Source organism: Ranitomeya imitator, chromosome 5 (genome assembly GCF_032444005.1).
Source record: "Ranitomeya imitator isolate aRanImi1 chromosome 5, aRanImi1.pri, whole genome shotgun sequence".
NCBI lineage: Eukaryota > Metazoa > Chordata > Amphibia > Anura > Dendrobatidae > Ranitomeya > Ranitomeya imitator.
Window position 1 is genome coordinate 596816368 of NC_091286.1, and position 18161 is coordinate 596834528.

The 18161-nt window shown below is 42.5% G+C and overlaps 1 protein-coding gene across 1 annotated transcript in view; it reads right to left on the reverse strand.

Annotated features, from left to right (window-relative positions):
* Nucleotides 1-280: 280 nt before the first annotated feature.
* The window catches only part of IL20RB (interleukin 20 receptor subunit beta), a 134488-nt gene continuing 116607 nt past the window's right edge, over nucleotides 281-18161 (reverse strand). Inside the window, exons 5-7 of the mRNA XM_069727947.1 lie at nucleotides 14912-15062; nucleotides 4161-4309; nucleotides 281-1736 (exon numbers count right to left, since the gene is read on the reverse strand). Coding sequence (XP_069584048.1) covers nucleotides 1593-1736; nucleotides 4161-4309; nucleotides 14912-15062 — 444 coding nt within the window. The 3' untranslated portion in view covers nucleotides 281-1592. The remainder of the gene's footprint in view (nucleotides 1737-4160; nucleotides 4310-14911; nucleotides 15063-18161) is intronic.

Sequence of the window (18161 nt, forward strand, 5' to 3'; positions counted from 1 at the left end):
TAAACACAAAAATAATAAAGGTCCTTGAAAATGATAACCTCTTTAATCCCCAATAGTTCCAATATCGACAGCTTCAACCAACTTTAGTCTAATGTGTATTGGGGCCTGTAAGTGACAGATGAGGCGACAATCAGTATTTGGCGAGTTTATGATGTTACAGATTCCCTGCAGCACTCCTGCAATAATTAGCTACATAAGATTACTTGTCTTTTTGACGCTGTGGTTTTTTCTGTTTTTGGCTTGTCATGTGTTAAACAAAGCTGCTTTGTTTTTTCTATTTGTGTATTTGGCTTAGACAAAGTTTTACTTACACAGTCATTTGTGGATTACATGTGGTTTTAGTGCAATTCCACAACATACACATTTAATGCCTGCACATTCTCTGCACCTAATCTAATTCTATAGAAACCTGAAGCAATGAACTGGAATATAAGTTGGGGTGCATGCAGCATGTCGGCGCATGTTCACACTGGCCGCTAAACCGACAAAACCAAAGATAAAAACAAAATGAGCAAATATTAGTCAGGGCCTCAGTCCTTCTCAGCTCTTATTCACACTTACATCATTTTAATAGTGGTAGGTAGGACTGTCCCGAATATAGTCAACCGTGACGTGGTCGGATGGCTTTTACATTTTTTTAATCAAAATTATGTTAGCCAAGTACCTTTTCATGCACTATCGCTATTAATTTATTTACTGCAGGGTATTTGCTGATTTTGTTTTTGTCTTGGGTTTTGTCTGTTTAGTGGCCAGTGTGAACATACTCCTACAAGCTGCAGGCATACCAACTTATATTCCAGTTGATTGCTTTTGGTTTCAGTTTTTGAGCAGTGTGTAAATAAGGGCATGTCGTCCCTTTTCTTTGAGCTGGACATTACCTTTATATAGCTCCCCACTGCTAGAATGTCCATTAGCCGGTGCCATGGTACTTTGCATCCCTCATTCACACTTATGTCATTAGACGCATGGAAAGTTTTAATATTAGAGGTTAGGACCGTCCCGAATAGGGTCACCTTGTTGTGGTGAGATGGCTATTAATTTTTCTTTTATCAAAATTATGCTAACCCAGTAATTTTCAAGCTCATTTTGTTTTTGTCTTGGGTTTCATCAATTTCTATGTAGAAAATCCACACATAAAACTCAGAAATCGACATATTGTGGATTTGAAATATGCCTCACAGGTCAGTTTACTATGTGTAAAAAAACAAAAACCCAGAGTTGGCGTGAGATTTCTACAAATCCCTTCCACTTTGTTGCAACTATAAGGCACTAAGGTTTTTTGTACATTGTTAAAAACTCACTAAACTCAACAACTTACCATGAGAACTTAACCTATCACAATACTAAAATAACTTACTTTCATTTATACATTCTCAACAATTTTGTAATACCTAACGCATTTCACATTATATATGGCTGACACCATCCTCACGTGTGGCGAGTTGCTTCATCGTTTTGCTCCATAGATGGATGGTAATGAAAACCTAATACACAATGAGGCGGTGGAAGGCTTACAGCCATGTTGCACCTCGATTCCAGGACACCATCATGTAAATAAACCACATTCAAGAACAAATTTATCATATATGATGTCACAGTTTTTCCATTTTGATAGTGAAGGAATTCTTTTCCTCTGAGAGTATTTCTTCATGAAGCTCAACACTGATGACTTCTTGACTTTTATCCTTGAATGAGTAATAGTTCTTAAGCATTTTCTGATGCACATTTGGCTCTTTCTGGAGGGAAATACATAAATACACATTGTGTGAATTACATTTATTAATTATTATATTTTACTATTCATATTAGTTTTGATTTATTTAATGCACTCCATTAAGAGACATGTATCCAGATCAATCAAATTGAAACATTATCTGAGTCTAGAAGCAAAAAAACACATGTTCCAGTATTCCTTTAAATCTTTATTTTATATATTTAAAATCTTCCTGTATCTCCAAAAAGCATTAAAAATAAACCTCAAAAGCCAAAATGTCCTTAATCATGACATAAAAACAATGATGCAAGCTGCACTCCAAGGCCATGTTCACACATTGCGTAAATGCTGAGTTTTTTCTGCATGTTTTCTGTAGGTTTCTACACTACACGATAACAATTTTCTATGATTAACTTCACTTTTGCTACATTCTCCCCTTTATTTCATGCATTATTTGATGCATTTTTGGTGCTGATTTTAACCAGCGCTTTTTAATGCATTTTTGAGTACTGAAAAGCTTAGATTCTGCACATAAAAATGCAACTGCGTTTTTTTTACATCCATTTTTTTTCAGGCGCACCTTAGAAGCTTATAGAGAAAAAACACCCAAAAAACACACAGAACAGCGGCGTCTATACATGCACAGTGGGTAGGAGACTTCATGAGATCACATTTACTTTATTTGGATGGCAGATTTTGACAGCAGAGAGTCAGTTCCAACGTCTCCCTGATCCACCATCCTGCCCGCACCTGTGAGAGTGCAATGAGGTCACTACATGGCACCACCTGGTGTGAGTAAGGGTTCTTCACATTGCATTCCAGCACACGTTCGTTGGCTTACGTCTAGATCCCCAACAAAACGGGATTCGGACATATGCACCAACAGGGCCATTGACTATAATGGTGCTGTCAGAGTGAACATGTGCTCTGACGTGCATCATTTTCAAGTGTGTACGCCTACAGGTGGCAGACACTCAGACATAGTAGATGCAGTAGATGCCTCAGTACGCACACTGCACAGACTCGAGCAGTGTGTCAGGGGAAACAGGATGAGGCGAATAGTGATTTATAAAATGTCAGTAGCTGTGGGGACCCTCATAATGAGTGGGGAACTGTGGGAACCTTCATACTGAGTGGGGGACTGTGACCCCCATATTGAGTAGATACTGATACAGAATGGGGGATAGTGTAAGCCATCATTCTGAATGAGGGTCTGTGAGGCCATGATACCGAGTGGGGTGCTATGGGGCCATAATACTGAGTGTGGTACCGTGGGGTTATGATACTGAGTGGGGGATGTGCTGGCCTCAATACTGGGTGGAGGGCTATGGGAACAAACTGAGCGAAGTGCTGTGGGTTACACCATACTGAGTAGGGGGCTGTGGGGAACTCCATATTGAGTACAGGTCCGTGGGGGACTCCCTTTCTGAGAGGTGTGCTGATGAGGCAAGTGAGGCCTGCAATTTTTTGCATATTGCTGTGGAATCTTTTGTGACCTCTTGGATAAGTTGTTGCTGCATTTTTTGGGAAAATATTGATTTGCTGACCACTCCTGGGAAGGTTCACCACTGTTCTACGTTTTTAACATTTGTGGATAATGGCTCTCACTGTGGTTCGCTGGAGTCCCAAAGCTTTAGAAATGGTTTATAACTTTTTCCTGCCTGACTTAGACTCACACTTAGACTTAGATCTCAATTACTTTGTTTCTCATTTGTTCCAGAATTTCTGAGTATCATGACATGACATCTAGCTTTTGAGGATCTTTTGGTTTTCTTCACTTTGTCAGGCAGGTCCCAATTAAGTGATTTCTTGATTGATAACAGGTGTGGCAGTAATCAGGCCTGGGTGTGGCTAGGGAATTTTATCTCAGCTTCCCAAATTGTGAGAAACCACAGTTAATTTACGTTTTAAGGTGGAAGGAGGGCAGTCTCTTTTTCACACAGGTCCCCTGTAGGTTTGGATTTCTTTTTCCCTTAATAATAAAGACCTTCATTTAAAAACTGTATTTTGTGCTTACCTGTGTTATAGTTGTCCAATATTTAAATTTCTTTGTTGATCTAAAACATTTAAGTGTGACAAACATGCAAAAGAATAGGAAATCGGGGAGGGGCAAACATTTTTTTTTTACTGGTAAGTTTGTGTTTCAGCAAAAAGTAGTACTGAATCCCAGCAGAGAAAGAGAAAATGTTGTATCAGTTCCTGTAACCGAGATCTGTTGTTGTCAAATTCATGATGTGGCGTGGTGCTCTCAATATGTGCAGAGAGATCCGTTCCTCTGTTTTGTATGAAATGTAAGATTAAGTGATTTCTCTATGCTGTAACGATGACTTTAAATTTTTCAGAAAATTGTACATTTTAATGTCAAATTGTAATCATTTCACCCCATCAATCACTTGATAATTCTTGTTACAGAAATAGGTAGTGCGATATAAAGGCATTTTCTTACCAATACATCAGGAATATCTTCATCTGGACAGCAAAAGTATCTTATCACAGTGGCAGATTTCCAGACGGCTAAAACTATTGGTACAAATGCCAGAACTATTCCAAATACACAGAGAAGCCCGGTGTACAGCCCCGATTGTTTCACTTCCACTGGAATAGAGAAGAGGATCACAGTTATTTAGGCACACTATCATATTCTTCTATAAAGCGAGCGTAGACATACAGTGGGTACGGAAAGTATTCATACCCATTTAAATGTTTCACTCATTGTTTCATTGCAGCCATTTGGTAAATTCAAAAAGGTTATTTTTTTCTCACTAATGTACACTCGGCACCCCATCTTGACTGGAAAAAAACAGAAATGTAGACATTTTTGCATATTTATTAAAAAAGGAATACTGAAATATCACATAGTCATAAGTATTCGGACCCTTTGCTCAGTATTGAGAAGAAGCACCGTTTTGAGCTAGTACAGCCATGAGTCTTCTTGGGAATCATGCAACAAGTTTTTCACACCTGGATTTGGGGATCCTCTGCCATTCTTCCTTGCAGATCCTCTCCAGTTCCATCAGGTTGGATGGTGAACGTTGGTGGACAGCCATTTTCAGGTCTCTCCAGAGATGCTCAATTGGGTTTAGGTCAGGGCTCTGGCTGGGCCGGTCAAGAATGGTCACAGTTGTTTTGAAGCCATTCCTTTGTTATTTTAGCTGTGTGCTTAGGGTCATTGTCTTGTTGAAAGCTGAACCTTCGGTAAAATCTGAGGTCCAGAGCACTCTAGAAGAGGTTTTCATCCAGGATATCTCTGTACTTGGCCGCATTCATGTTTCCTTCAATGACAACCAGTCGTCCTGTCCCTGCAGCTGAAAAACACCCCCATGGCATGATGCTGCCACCACCATGTTTCACTGTTGGGATTGTATTAAGCAGGTGATGAGCAGTGCCTGGTTTTCTCCACACATACCGCTTAGAATTATCACCAAAAAGGTCTATCTTCATCTCATCAGTAGTGTTGAGCGATACCTTCCAATATTTGAAAGTATCGGTATCGGATGGGATCGGCCGATATCCCAAAAATATCGGATATCGCCGATACTGATGCCCGATACCAATGCAAGTCAATGGGACACAAATATCGGAAGTGATCCTGGATGGTTCCAAGGGTCTAAAGGAGAGGAAACTCTCCTTCAGGCCCTGGGATCCATATTCATGTAAAAAATAAAGAATAAAATTAAAAAATATGGATATACTCACCCCTCCGACGAACCCTGGCTGTCACCGCTGCAAGCGTCTGCCTCCGTTCCTAAGAACGATGACGTCGCGGTAAGTTGAGCGGTCAGGTGAAGGTCCTTCACTCTCTGCATTCTTAGGAACGGAGGCAGACGCTTGCAGCGGTGACAGCCAGGGTTCGTCGGAGGGGTGAGTATATCCATATTTTTTATTTTTATTCTTTATTTTTTACATGAATATGGATCCCAGGGCCTGAAGGAGAGTCTCCTCTCCTCCAGACCCTGGGAACCATACGCACCGCACACGCCGAAGATGACTGGGAATTTTTAGTAACTTCCGATTCCGATTTCCGATATTGCAAAAATATCAGAACTCGGTATCGGAATTCCGATACAGCAAATATCGGCCGATACCCGATATTTGCAGTATCGGAATGCTCAACACTACTCATCAGACCAGAGAATCTTATTTCGTATAGTCTGGGAGTCCTTCATATGTCTTTTAGCAAATTCTATGCGGGCTTTCATATGTCTTGCACCAAGGAAAGACTCCCTACTGCATCTCTGGAGCTCAGCCAGAGCCACAGAGATATCCTGGATGAAATCCTCTTCCAGAGTGCTCTGGACCTCAGACTTGGCCGATGGTTCACCTTCCAACAAGACAATGACCCTAAGCACACAGCTAAAATAACAAAGGAGTGGCTTCAGAACAACTCTGACCGACCCAGCCAGAGCTCTGACCTAATCCCAAGCGAGCATCTCTGGAGAGACCTGAAAATGGCTGTCCACCAACGTTCACCATCCAACCTGATGGAACTGGAGAGGATCTGCAAGGAATGGCAGAGGATCCCCAAATCCAGGTGTGAAAAACTTGTTGCATGATTCCCAAGAAGACTCATGGCTGTACTAGCTCAAAAGGTGCTTCTACTCAATACTGAGCAAAGGGTCTGAATACTTATGACCATGTGATATTTCAGTTTTTCTTTTTTAATAAATTTGCAAAAAATTCTACATTTCTGTGGAGTTTTTAAGTCAAGATGGGGTGCAGAGTGTATATTATTGAGAAAAAAATGAACTGTTTTGAATTTACAAAATGGCTGCAATGTAACAAAGAGCGAAAAATTTAAAAGGGTCTGAATACTTTCTGTACCCACTGTATACTGTATATCGTCTCCAACTTGTGATTGGGTCGATTGCCCCTTAAAAGCAGTAGATTAGGCTTTTTTCATCTATTTGTAGAGCATCCATTATCCATTTAAAAAAAAAAATGCATCCGTAACAAACTAAGCAAAAACACATGCAAATCGAAAATCAAACTTTTGATTCATAGATTGTATCTTCTGTCAGAGTACCCTCTGTAATGTAAGGTGTTGTGGAATATGTTGGCACAGTCAAAATTAAAATTACTATTATTATTCCACAGATTTGTCGTAAAAAAAAAAGAAAAAAATGGATCAATTTAAAATAGCATGCTTTGATTTCCATTTTGCATCTGTTTTTCTTTGGCTCCATTTTTACTAGAGAAGACTCTTAACACCTCCTGTGTTTCGGGCATATGCAGTACTGAAAATGATCGACATAACAGATGACCTTCCATCATGGCTTCAGTGTTAAAAAAACGCATGTAGTTTTTGGCTGGACAAATAGAAAAGAAGACATTTTATGATATCTCCCTCCACTTTCCAAAGAATGGATCCCGTATTGGATCATTTCTCTCTGGCCAGCTGAGAGGCACCAGTAGTATTTTTTACAGTTTTTTCATTGTTTTTTAATCATTTTCCTCACAAGAACCAAATAGAACAGATAGTTATCCAATGTCCATCCATTTAATGAGACCTGCAGCATCGCCAGGGAAAAATAGTGACTCTCATCTACAGACAGCTTTTTGGGGTGTTGGCGCCTCATCGGTGTAAAGCAGAGTCTGACTGGCAATGAAGTATGCACAGAGAAACTGTATGGCAGCGTCATATGGGAAATGTATAGTCATATACTGTATATATATATATACTGTATATATATATATATATGCATATCTACTATATAATTGTCTAAGGGTCACTTCCGTCTTTCTGTCCGTCGGTCTTTCTGTCTGTAACGGAAATCCCAAGTCGCTGATTGGTCGCGGCAAATCAGCCATGACCTATCAGCGACGGGCACATTCCGGCAATAAAATGGCGGCTCCTTACTCCTCCTGCCAACGCTCACACAGGGTTAATGGCAGCGTTAACGGACCGCGTTATAACGCAGTGCATTAATGCTGCTATTAACCCTGTGTGACCAACTTTTTACTATTGATGCTGCATAGGCAAAAAAAAAAGATCTAATGCTAAAAATAATTTAAAAAATTAAAAATCATTATATACTCACCTTCCGGATGCAGCCCAGGCCTTTCCCGCTACTCGCGACGCTCCGGTGACTGGTCCATGCATTGCAGTCTCGCGAGATGATGACGTAGCGGTCTTGCGAGACCGCACATCAATATCTCGCGAGACCGCAATGCACTCTTGGAAGTGACGGGCACAGTCTGGCCGCTCGCTACTCCCCTGCAGTCAGTGCCCTCTCTATACTACCCCCCATTCAGCGCCCGCCGCCCACATAGCGTTGTAGCAGTCCATTAAACTGACTGCGTTACACCGCGGCATAACGCGGTGTAACACAGTCTGTTAACACAGCTATTAACCCTATGTGACGAACATTTTTCTATTGATGCTGCCTATGCAGCATCAATGGTAAAAAGATAAAATGTTAAAAATAATAATTAAAAAATCGTGATATTCTCACCTTCCATCGCCTCCGCAGCAGCTTTTCCTGCAGCTCGCGATGCTACGGTCCCACCGCTTCGCTGATTGGTCGCGATCAGCCAGCGTGACCAATCAGCGACATTGCCACGAGATTTAAATCCCACTTCGCTGATTGGTCGTGCCCAGCCGGCGCTGATTTGCTGGCGTGACCAATCAGCGACATTGGCGCGGGATTTAAATCCCGCTTCGCTGATTGGTCGCGCCCAGCCGGTGCTGATTTGCCGGCGTGACCAATAAGCGACATTGCCACGGGATTTAAATCCCGCTTCGCTGATTGGTCGCTCCCATCCGGCACTGATTTGCTGGCGCGACGCTCCTGTGACCGTTTCATGCATTGCGGTCTTGCGAAATGATGACGCAGCGGTCTCGCGAGACCGCACGTCATCATCTCGCGAGACCGCAATGCACTTTTGGGACCGGAGCGTCGCGAGGAGCATCGGTAAATGCCTCGGCTAGATCCGGGGGCTGACGGAGGGTGAGTATATAACTATTTTTTAATTTAATTATTTTTTTAACCGAGATATGGTGCCCATATTGCTATATACTACGTGGGCTGTGTTAGTTACTGTGTGGGCTGTGCTATATACTACATCTCTGTGCTATATACTACGTGGCTGTGTTATATACTACATCTCTGTGGTATGTACTATATGGGCTGTGCTATATACTACGTGGCTGGGCAATATACTACGTGGATGGGCAATATTATATGTGGCTGGGCAATATACTATGTGGCTGGGCAACATACTACGTGGCTGGGCAACATACTATGTGGCTGAGCAATATACTACGTGGCTGGGCAATATACTACGAGGCTGGGCAATATACTACGTGGCTGGGCAATATACTACGTGGCTGTGCTATATACTATGTGTCTGTGCTATATACTACGTGGCTGTCCTATATACTATGTGGCTGTGCTATATACCACATGGGCTGTGTTATATACTACGTGGCTGTGCTATATACTACGTGGCTGTGCTATATACTACATGGGCTGTTATATACTTCGTGGCTGTGCTATATACTACATGGCTGGGCAATAAACTACATGGGCTGTGCTATTTACTATGAGGGCTGTGCTATATACTATGTGGCTGGGCAATATACTATGTGGCAGTGTTATATACTACGTGGCTGTGTTACATACTACGTGGCTGTGTTATATACTACGTGGCTGTGCTATATACTAGGTGGGCTGTGTTATAAACTACGTGGGCTGTGTTATATATTACTTGGCTGTGCTATATATTATATGGCTGTGCTATATACTACGTGGTTGTGCTATTTACTATGTGGCTGTGCTATATACTACGTGGATGTGATATATACTACGTGGCTGTGCTATATACTAAGTGGCTGGGCAATATACTACATGGCTGGGCAATATACTACGTGGATGGGCAATATACTACGTGTCTGTGCTATTTACTACGTGGGCTGTGTTATATACTACTGTTATGATTAGGTGACCTTGGAGCAGCATGAAAAACCTTCACTGGAGTAGGTGGTAACTATACTGACCGCAAACCCTGATCTTAACAGCGCAACTAGAAGTAGCCGTGGGGTGTGCCTAACAAAACCTAGATACCTCGACACAGCCGGAGGACTAAATACCCCTATAGATGGAAATAGGAATATCTACCTTGCCTCCGAGCAGAACCCCAAAGGATAGGCAGCCCCCACAAATATTGACTGTGAGTAGTAGAGGAAAAGACACACGCAGGCAGGAAACAGAATTTAGCAAATGAGGCACACACTAGCTAAATAGGAAAGGATAGGACAGGATACTAGCGGTCAGTATTAAAAATCCTTCCAAAAATATCCACAGCAGAAAATACAAAAACTCCACCATCTAACTAAAGATGTGGAGCGTATATCTGCAACTCCAGAGAATCCAACAAGACTGAGAAAACACTGACACGGTCTAAGCTGGACAAGAGAAAAACAAATGAATAGCACAGAATATAAGCACACTGCATGTGTGCCACAGAAACAAAAACCAGACACTTATCTTTGCTGAATTGGCAGCTGATCAGGAGAAGCCAGAAAGTGAGCCAACAGTTCACAAGAAACATTGACAACTGGCATGGACTAATGAATCCTGCACACCTAAATATCCCAGTCAGAACTGCAATCAGCAGATACACCTGGCCAGGACTGCGACTCAGAGACAACTGCATTCCCACCTACAACCACTGGAGGGAACCCAAGAGCAGAATTCACAACATACCATGTGGCTGTGTTATATACTACGTGGCTGTGTTATATACTAAGTGGCTGTGCTATATACTATGTGGCTGTGCTATATACTATGTGGGCTGTGCTATATGCTACTTGGCTGTGCTATATTTCTCTACTGTATCTGTGCATCATGAATTGTGGTATGTGTTAAAGAGGGGGGGCCCACTGAGACCCTTTCGCCCGGGGGCCTCAAAAACCAGGAGCCAGTCGTGGCTTCACTAATTGGTCACGCCCGGCCACAAACAATCAGCGACAGTCGCAGTCCGCCCACGAATTGGCATGGAATTTGAATCATGGTTCGCTAATTGGTCGCGCCTGGCTGCCCGAATCCTGTGTATAAATTGCATTATTCTGAAAAGTTCATAAATAAACTACATACATATTCTAGAATACCCGATGCGTTAGAATCGGGCCACCATCTAGTATATATATAAATAATAAATATACACTGGTATATTCACATTTAGCAGGAGTTTCTTTGAACTGATCATACAATATATTATTTGGCCTTGGTAGTGCAGTATAAATTGTGGTAACCTTTGCCTATTTTATTTACATGACGTGTAATTGTAAGTATTTTGGCACTAAACTGTGATGTTACAGTATTTCTATTCTGTGTGGCAGTAATATTTATACCCAGTTGGAGTGGTTGGATTATGTGTTATTATTGTAAAGTTCACAGTAAATATGTCTAAAGAGTTCATATTATATTTCTGAGCTATATACATTAGTTACAAAAATATTACATATTATATCGTCAGCAGCGACCACTACAGTGATCATTGCTCTGTTAGGGTATGTGTCCACTTTCAGGATTGCATCAGGATTTGGCCAGGATTTTATGCAGGTAAAATCCTGACCAAATCTGCACCTGAGGTCACTGGCAGGTCACCTGCGCTGTCCTTGCGTTTTTCTGCAATGTAAGGACATGCTGCGTTCTTAAAAGACATGCCGCATGTGCGTTTTCGCGGGTATGCCGCATGCGTCTTTTACTGCATAGTGGAGACGGGATTTCATGAAATCCCCTCCACTAAGCTGTGACATCTGGACACTGCGTTTTTGACGCTGCGGCTCAACGCAGCATTTCCTGAACGTGAAAACATACCCTTATACAGCTCAACAACTGTTAATATCTAGCCGCTGCAAGTCCTGAGAAAAGCTGGTGGTGTGGGTGATGGGTGTCGAACTCCCACTATCTGATAGGTCCCCAGTATAAAAGTTATAGAAGTAGCTGAGAATGTGTCAAATTTTTATTTCAGCAACTGAAAAAACAAATATATATCCATATATACAGCTCTGGAAAAAATTAAGAGACCACTGTACCGTTTTATAAAAATCAGCTTCTCTACATGTCTGACAGCCATTCCATTCCAGTGTCAGTTGAATTCCAACCAGAGTACACCTCATTCTACTTAATGTGCTTCTGATTAGGTGATCACCTGAACCAAATCTTATTTAACGAAGGAAAGTATAAAAACCCTGCTGTGGTGTTCACAATCCTCTTGCAATAAAGGTACCGTCACACTTAGCGACGCTGCAGCGATACCGACAACGATCCGGATCGCTGCAGCGTCGCTGTTTGGTCGCTGGAGAGCTGTCACACAGACCGCTCTCCAGCGACCAACGATCCCGAGGTCCCCGGTAACCAGGGTAAACATCGGGTAACTAAGCGCAGGGCCGCGCTTAGTAACCCGATGTTTACCCTGGTTACCAGCGTAAAAAAACAAACAGTACATACTTACATTCAGCTGTCTGTCCCTTGCCGTCTGGTTCCTGCACTGACTGCTGGCCGTAAAGTGAAAGTGAAAGCACAGCACAGCAGTGAGTCACACAGCGGTGACTCACCGCTGTGGCTGTGCTCTGCTTTCACTTTACGGCCAGCAGTCAGTGCAGGAACCAGACGGCAAGGGACAGACAGCTGAATGTAAGTATGTACTGTTTGTTTTTTTACGCTGGTAACCAGGGTAAACATCGGGTTACTAAGCGTGGCCCTGCGCTTAGTTACCCGATGTTTACCCTGGTTACCAGTGAAGACATCGCTGAATCGGTGTCACACACGCCGATTCAGCGATGTCTACGGGGAGTCCAGCGACCAAATAAAGTTCTGGACTTTCTTCCCCGACCAGCGATCTCCCAGCAGGGGCCTGATCGCTGCTGCCTGTCACACTGGACGATATCGCTAGCGAGGACGCTGCAACGTCACGGATCGCTAGCGATATCGTCTAGTGTGACAGTACCTTTAGACAAGCTTGCTGGCAAAATAAGTGCTAATAATATCCCAAAAGTAAAAGCAATGAAAAAATAACTTTAAACCATGCCAAAGGCGTTGAAAATAAAAGCCTTGAGTGAGGGAAAAAAGGGTTCAATTCTGGCTTTACTAGCAGAGGGACACAGTGAGCATCATGTTGCCTCCATCCTTAAAATTTCTAAGACGGCAGTCCATTACAACAAGGTCAAACAGCAGACATTGGGGACAACAAAGCTACAGACCGGCAGAGGGTGAAAACGACTCTCCACTGAGCGTGATGACCATCATCTTAGTCAAATGTCACTCAGCAACTGCAGGATGACATCAAGTGACCTACAAAAGGAATTGCAAATGGCAGCTGGGGTGAAGTGCATGGCAAGAACAGTTCGTAACAGGCTCCTAGAGGCAGGGCTCAAGTCATGCAAAGCTAAAAAAAAATCCTTTCATCAATGAGAAGCAAAGGAGAGCCAGGCTGAAGTTTTCCAAAGACCATAAGGATTGGACCATAGAGGCCTGGGGTAAGGTAATCTTCTCTGACGAATCTAATTGTCAGCTTTGCCCAACACCTGGTCGTCTAATGGTTAGACGGAGACCTGGAGAGGCGTACAAGCCACAGTGTCTTGCACCCATTGTGAAATTTGGTGGAGGATTGGTGATGATCTGGGGATGCTTCCGCAAGGCTGTAATTGGGCAGGTTAATCTTGGCGAAGGACCTATGAATCAAAACGCATACAAGGTTATCCTGGAAAAACAGTTGATTCCTTCTGCTCAGGCAATGTTCCCCAACTCTGAGGACTGTTTTTCCAGCAGGACAATACGCCATGCCACACAGCTAGGTCAATCAAGATGTGAATGAAGGACCACCACATTAAATCCCTGTCATGGCAGCCCAATCTCCAGACCTAAACCCCATTGAAAACCTCAGGAATGTAATCAAGAGGAAGATGGATAAATAGATGGATTCCAACTGACACTGGAATGGAATGGCTGTCAGACATGTAGCGAAGCTGATTTTTATAAAACTGTGCAGTGGTCTCTTAATTTTTGCCAGAGCTGTCGATAAATAACTCCCTGCAATGGACAGTAATACTGAAAATGTACAGCACTTTACCTGAGCACAATAAACCACTGAACCAGGGAGTTAGGATAGGTTAGGCATCCCCCCTAAACCCAACACGCGTTTCGCCCTTAGCTTCTACCTTATACATTACTCTGACCGTACAACATCAGGTATATTCCAGTACATGGGTAACACGGTTATTTAACCTATCCACCTAGTTTTACTATCCCTACTGATATTGATATTTACATACTAATTAGGTGAAATGTTCACCTTGGATAGGACTAGGATCCCCCCCTCCTGAACACTTTGGTATATCATTTTTGTGCCATTTTTCGATTTGTATTTTCATGATTTATAATAAAGTTTGAAAAAAATTTTATTATCACATACGGTTCTCTTCTTTCGTCTGTCTTATTTCATAAGTCCGAATTTGGTTATTTAATATGTAAAGTTGTAGTATTTTAAGAATGCATGTCTGTATGAATTATGCTTACCATATTTATTACATATCAAGATTCTCTGCCAATTTCTGGCAATATTATTTAATGACAGGACGGGTACAATTTGGTAATATTGCCTTGGGAGGTTTTGTCTTTGAACGAGGGAATAGAATATTAGTGTTAACTTAAGGTCACACCTTAAAGGGAATCTGTCACTAGGTTTATGGCCACCTAATTTCAGAGCAGCTTGCTGTAGAGACAGAGACCCTGATTGTAGCGATGTATCACTTAATGGACTGCTTGCTGTAGTTTTGATAAATACTGATTTATCAGCAGGAGATTATCACTACAGGACTAGTAAAGCTGCTGCCATGTAGTCCTCCATAATCATGAGCTCTCTATAACCCCGCCCCACCACTGATTGGCAGCTTTCTGTATACACTGTAGATGAATGAAAGCTGCCAATCAGTGATGTGGACGGGGTTATACAGAGCTTAGCAATCAGAGAACTGCTAGATCTGCTGCAGAGAAAACAGTGATTTTATCAAAATGACAACAAGCAGACCAGCAAGTGGTACATCACTGGAATCAAGGTCACTGCATCAGTATTTTGCTGTTCTCAGATGGGTTGGCAAAAACCTGATGACAGTTTGCCGTTAAGTTTTAAGTGAAGTCAAACTGAAGTCTAGTAATTTGCATACGTTGATATTACATATAGCATTATTCTCACCTTGTATCTGGATACAGACTGTTTGACTGCTGCTGCTATTCTTATTGATGGAACTTGCATATGCAATGACCTCTGCACAGTACTCTTTACCTTCCTCTGCTTTCTCTAAAAATATGGATGAATCATAGCTGCTTGTTTTTTTACATTTCATCTGCAATAAAAAAAAAGAGAATATCTCATATGGGCTCATCCAAATGTTCCTTTATTGTGTATGAGTGGTAGCCTTGTGTTCATAGATAGCACTCGTACCTATAATAGCGGATGGGACTGTTCACATGTGACGCTATCCGCCCAATAAATATGATGAGTGGGGAGAGCACGCGGTATCCACCACAAGTGCAGCCTGCACTTGCGGTGGATACCGCGTGCTCTCCCCACTCATCAGGCTGACAGCGTATCTTTCCTGCTCAGCCCACAACAGCTGTGACTCCACGTGACATATTTATTGGGTGGATAGCGTCACTTGTGACATTCTACCCTGCATCTGCAGATCGTTTCCAAAGGCTGGGGCCCATATACCTTCAGGTTTTCTTCTGAAAGCACCATCTGTGCCATACTCCCCTGTGTCCACAGATTACTATTACCTGAATTCCACATAGCTCCAGGCCTTCTCTCTGATGCATTTTAGCTCTCATCTCGGGGCTCTTTCAGCATACTAGTTATCTAGCACACTGATGAAGGTCCAGTTATGACTGAAACGTTTGTGTTACTGTATGTATAATAAACCCCGATTTTGCATCACAACACGTCCAGAGTGTGCCAGTCACTGATTATCCAGCACACAGTAATGTGTCCCACATTTTTCAATCTGATTATGCCAGTTTGGCTCTTACCTAAGTACCAAAACAGCCACAAAATGTTTTTTTTTTAAATCAGACTTCTCAAAATTTTCAATTTTTGTGCCATGCTGGTAAATGTGGGAAAAAAAGGTGATGTAGAGTATCAAGAACAGACTAACCACTACCGTTCAGACAGATTTATTAAAGGGGTAATCTGGGACTTTCGTGGGGGGGTTGTGGGTCTAAGAACCTACAGGCGGTCTGCTACCTAACTCTGGGGAGCCAACTGTGAAACAGCATCACATCGTCAGTGACGCTCCATGGACAGAGCAGAACAGAGTCGGAAGAGAAAGAGCTGTTCTGTTGATGTGAGGTCAAATGATTCAGCAGATTCGCTGGCCGAAGTGGTCCGTTACTTCTCTTAGCGGCAGAGGTCGGCGCCGGGCACAACAGGAAGGTAGTTAGCAATAAGCTCATGGATCCATAAGAGAAAAATACAAAAATTGTGGACAACCCTTTTAAGCTTTACACCAGAAAATTCAGCTTTGTGACTTTAAGATAGCCTAAATCTGCACCAAAATGTATTATGCAGCTTGCACCTTTTAATAAATTTGGCCCCATTTACTTAATAAATCTGCTCACCTCAAACAGAACTTTGGATACTCTGACCACTAAGTACGATATAAGTGTGTACATGGAGCATTAATTTCAGAAATAGGCTTCCAATCAACCACTGTAGATGTGTCTTTTCTTCCTCCCAACCCAACAGTGACTCTCAGTCTTGGTGCTTTGGATCTTTGACCAGCTCAGCTTGTCTCAAGGCATATATAACAGTTAGTCTACTATGCATAGTCACTTGTTCTACATAATAGAGTATCACTTATTTGTACATGGATCATATGTCAGCAAAACAATCATTGTTAGATGATAGACAATGTACTGCTAATAGTATGATCCTCTATGGGCATACAGTACTGTGTAAAAGCTTTAGGCATGTGTGAAAAAACTTTCAAACATAGAAGTGTTAATCATTTATTGTTATCAATTAATAAATTGTAAAATGAATGAACAAAAGAGAAATGTAAATCAAATCAATATTTGGTGTGACCGATCTTTGCCTCTTAGCACCAATTTGTCTAGGTATTGAGGAAAACGGTTGTTCCAAACATCTTGGAGAACTAACCACAGATGTTCTATGGATGTAGGCTTTCATAAATCCTACTGTCTTTTAATGTAATCCCAGACAGACTTGATTATGTTGAGATAAGGGCTCTAGCCCTGATTTTTTTCCCAATATATATAATATTCACTATGTAAAATAGTTGGCAGGCCAGTGAGGGATCAGTTACTTGTCAGAAACCATACAGATGAATACGTAAGCAGAGCCCCACATGAAGACCCCCCCACAGACCGCCCCGGACAACGAGAATATCATTAAATCAAAACTGAAAATAACGATTAAATAACAGCCACAAGACGGATTTCATTAACCAAGGTATCATTTTAATCAGTATAACGGCGCCGACCTAACACTGTTTGTAGGTTATGGGATGTGTTGTGATAATTTTCAGTCACTCACTGTCACTTTCTCGGCACACCAGTTCACTTCTAGATGGCGGAGCCTTATATGTGACGCCCGATAGGGCCATGGGAAACTCGGTCCGGGTCGGGCAGCTCTTCAGGGAGTTGTCAAGGCAGCAGGGACCCAGTCAGTGGCCCTTGGCGCGCAATAAAATAATGAGGGAAAGTTTATAGGGATTTTAACGTGACGCCACCTGTGGTGTTCGGCAATGGATGGCCGGCGCTGCTTAAGGAGACCGCTGGGGCTGATGGTGACGCAGCTGGATGGTTCTGCTCACACAGGTGAAGCGGGTCCCCAGGGCTACCAGTACTGTTGTAAGGGTTTGTGGACATTGGGGTGCAAGACTGAGGGTGCAAGAAATGACTGGAGGACACATGGGCTGTAGTTTTCTTTACCTTTACTTGATGGCTGAAGGTGCAGTCTGGGGCACGGGTAACAGATGGTAATGGAGATCCAGGCTGCCTGGAAGCAATTTAGCATCCACCTAGCCAGGTGGGTTCGGAGGTCTTCCTACTGCGCTGTCCTGTTAGGTCCTTGCTGCTTTAAGCTCTGCTGAAGTTCCTCTCACTGTCTGGCAGTTAAAATAAAACTGTACCCGCAGCTCTGGTATGCTGCTGTGCCGCTGGGTGTTAGATGGGCCAGGAGACCTGCAGTCTCCTACCCTCCGGATTTAGCTGCCGGGACTTCAGTACCTGTTGTAAGATTGCACTTACTATCGGGTAGGGGATTACTCGCTTGGCACGGGATTAACGTACACGGGCACGGTTTTTCCAAACAAAACAGTCCATTTGGTTTATTAAAGTATCATAAACCACATCATAAGCAGTCCATCTACACACTGGACCAGGACATCACATCAAGTCTCAGATCCTTGATGTAATGTTCTGGT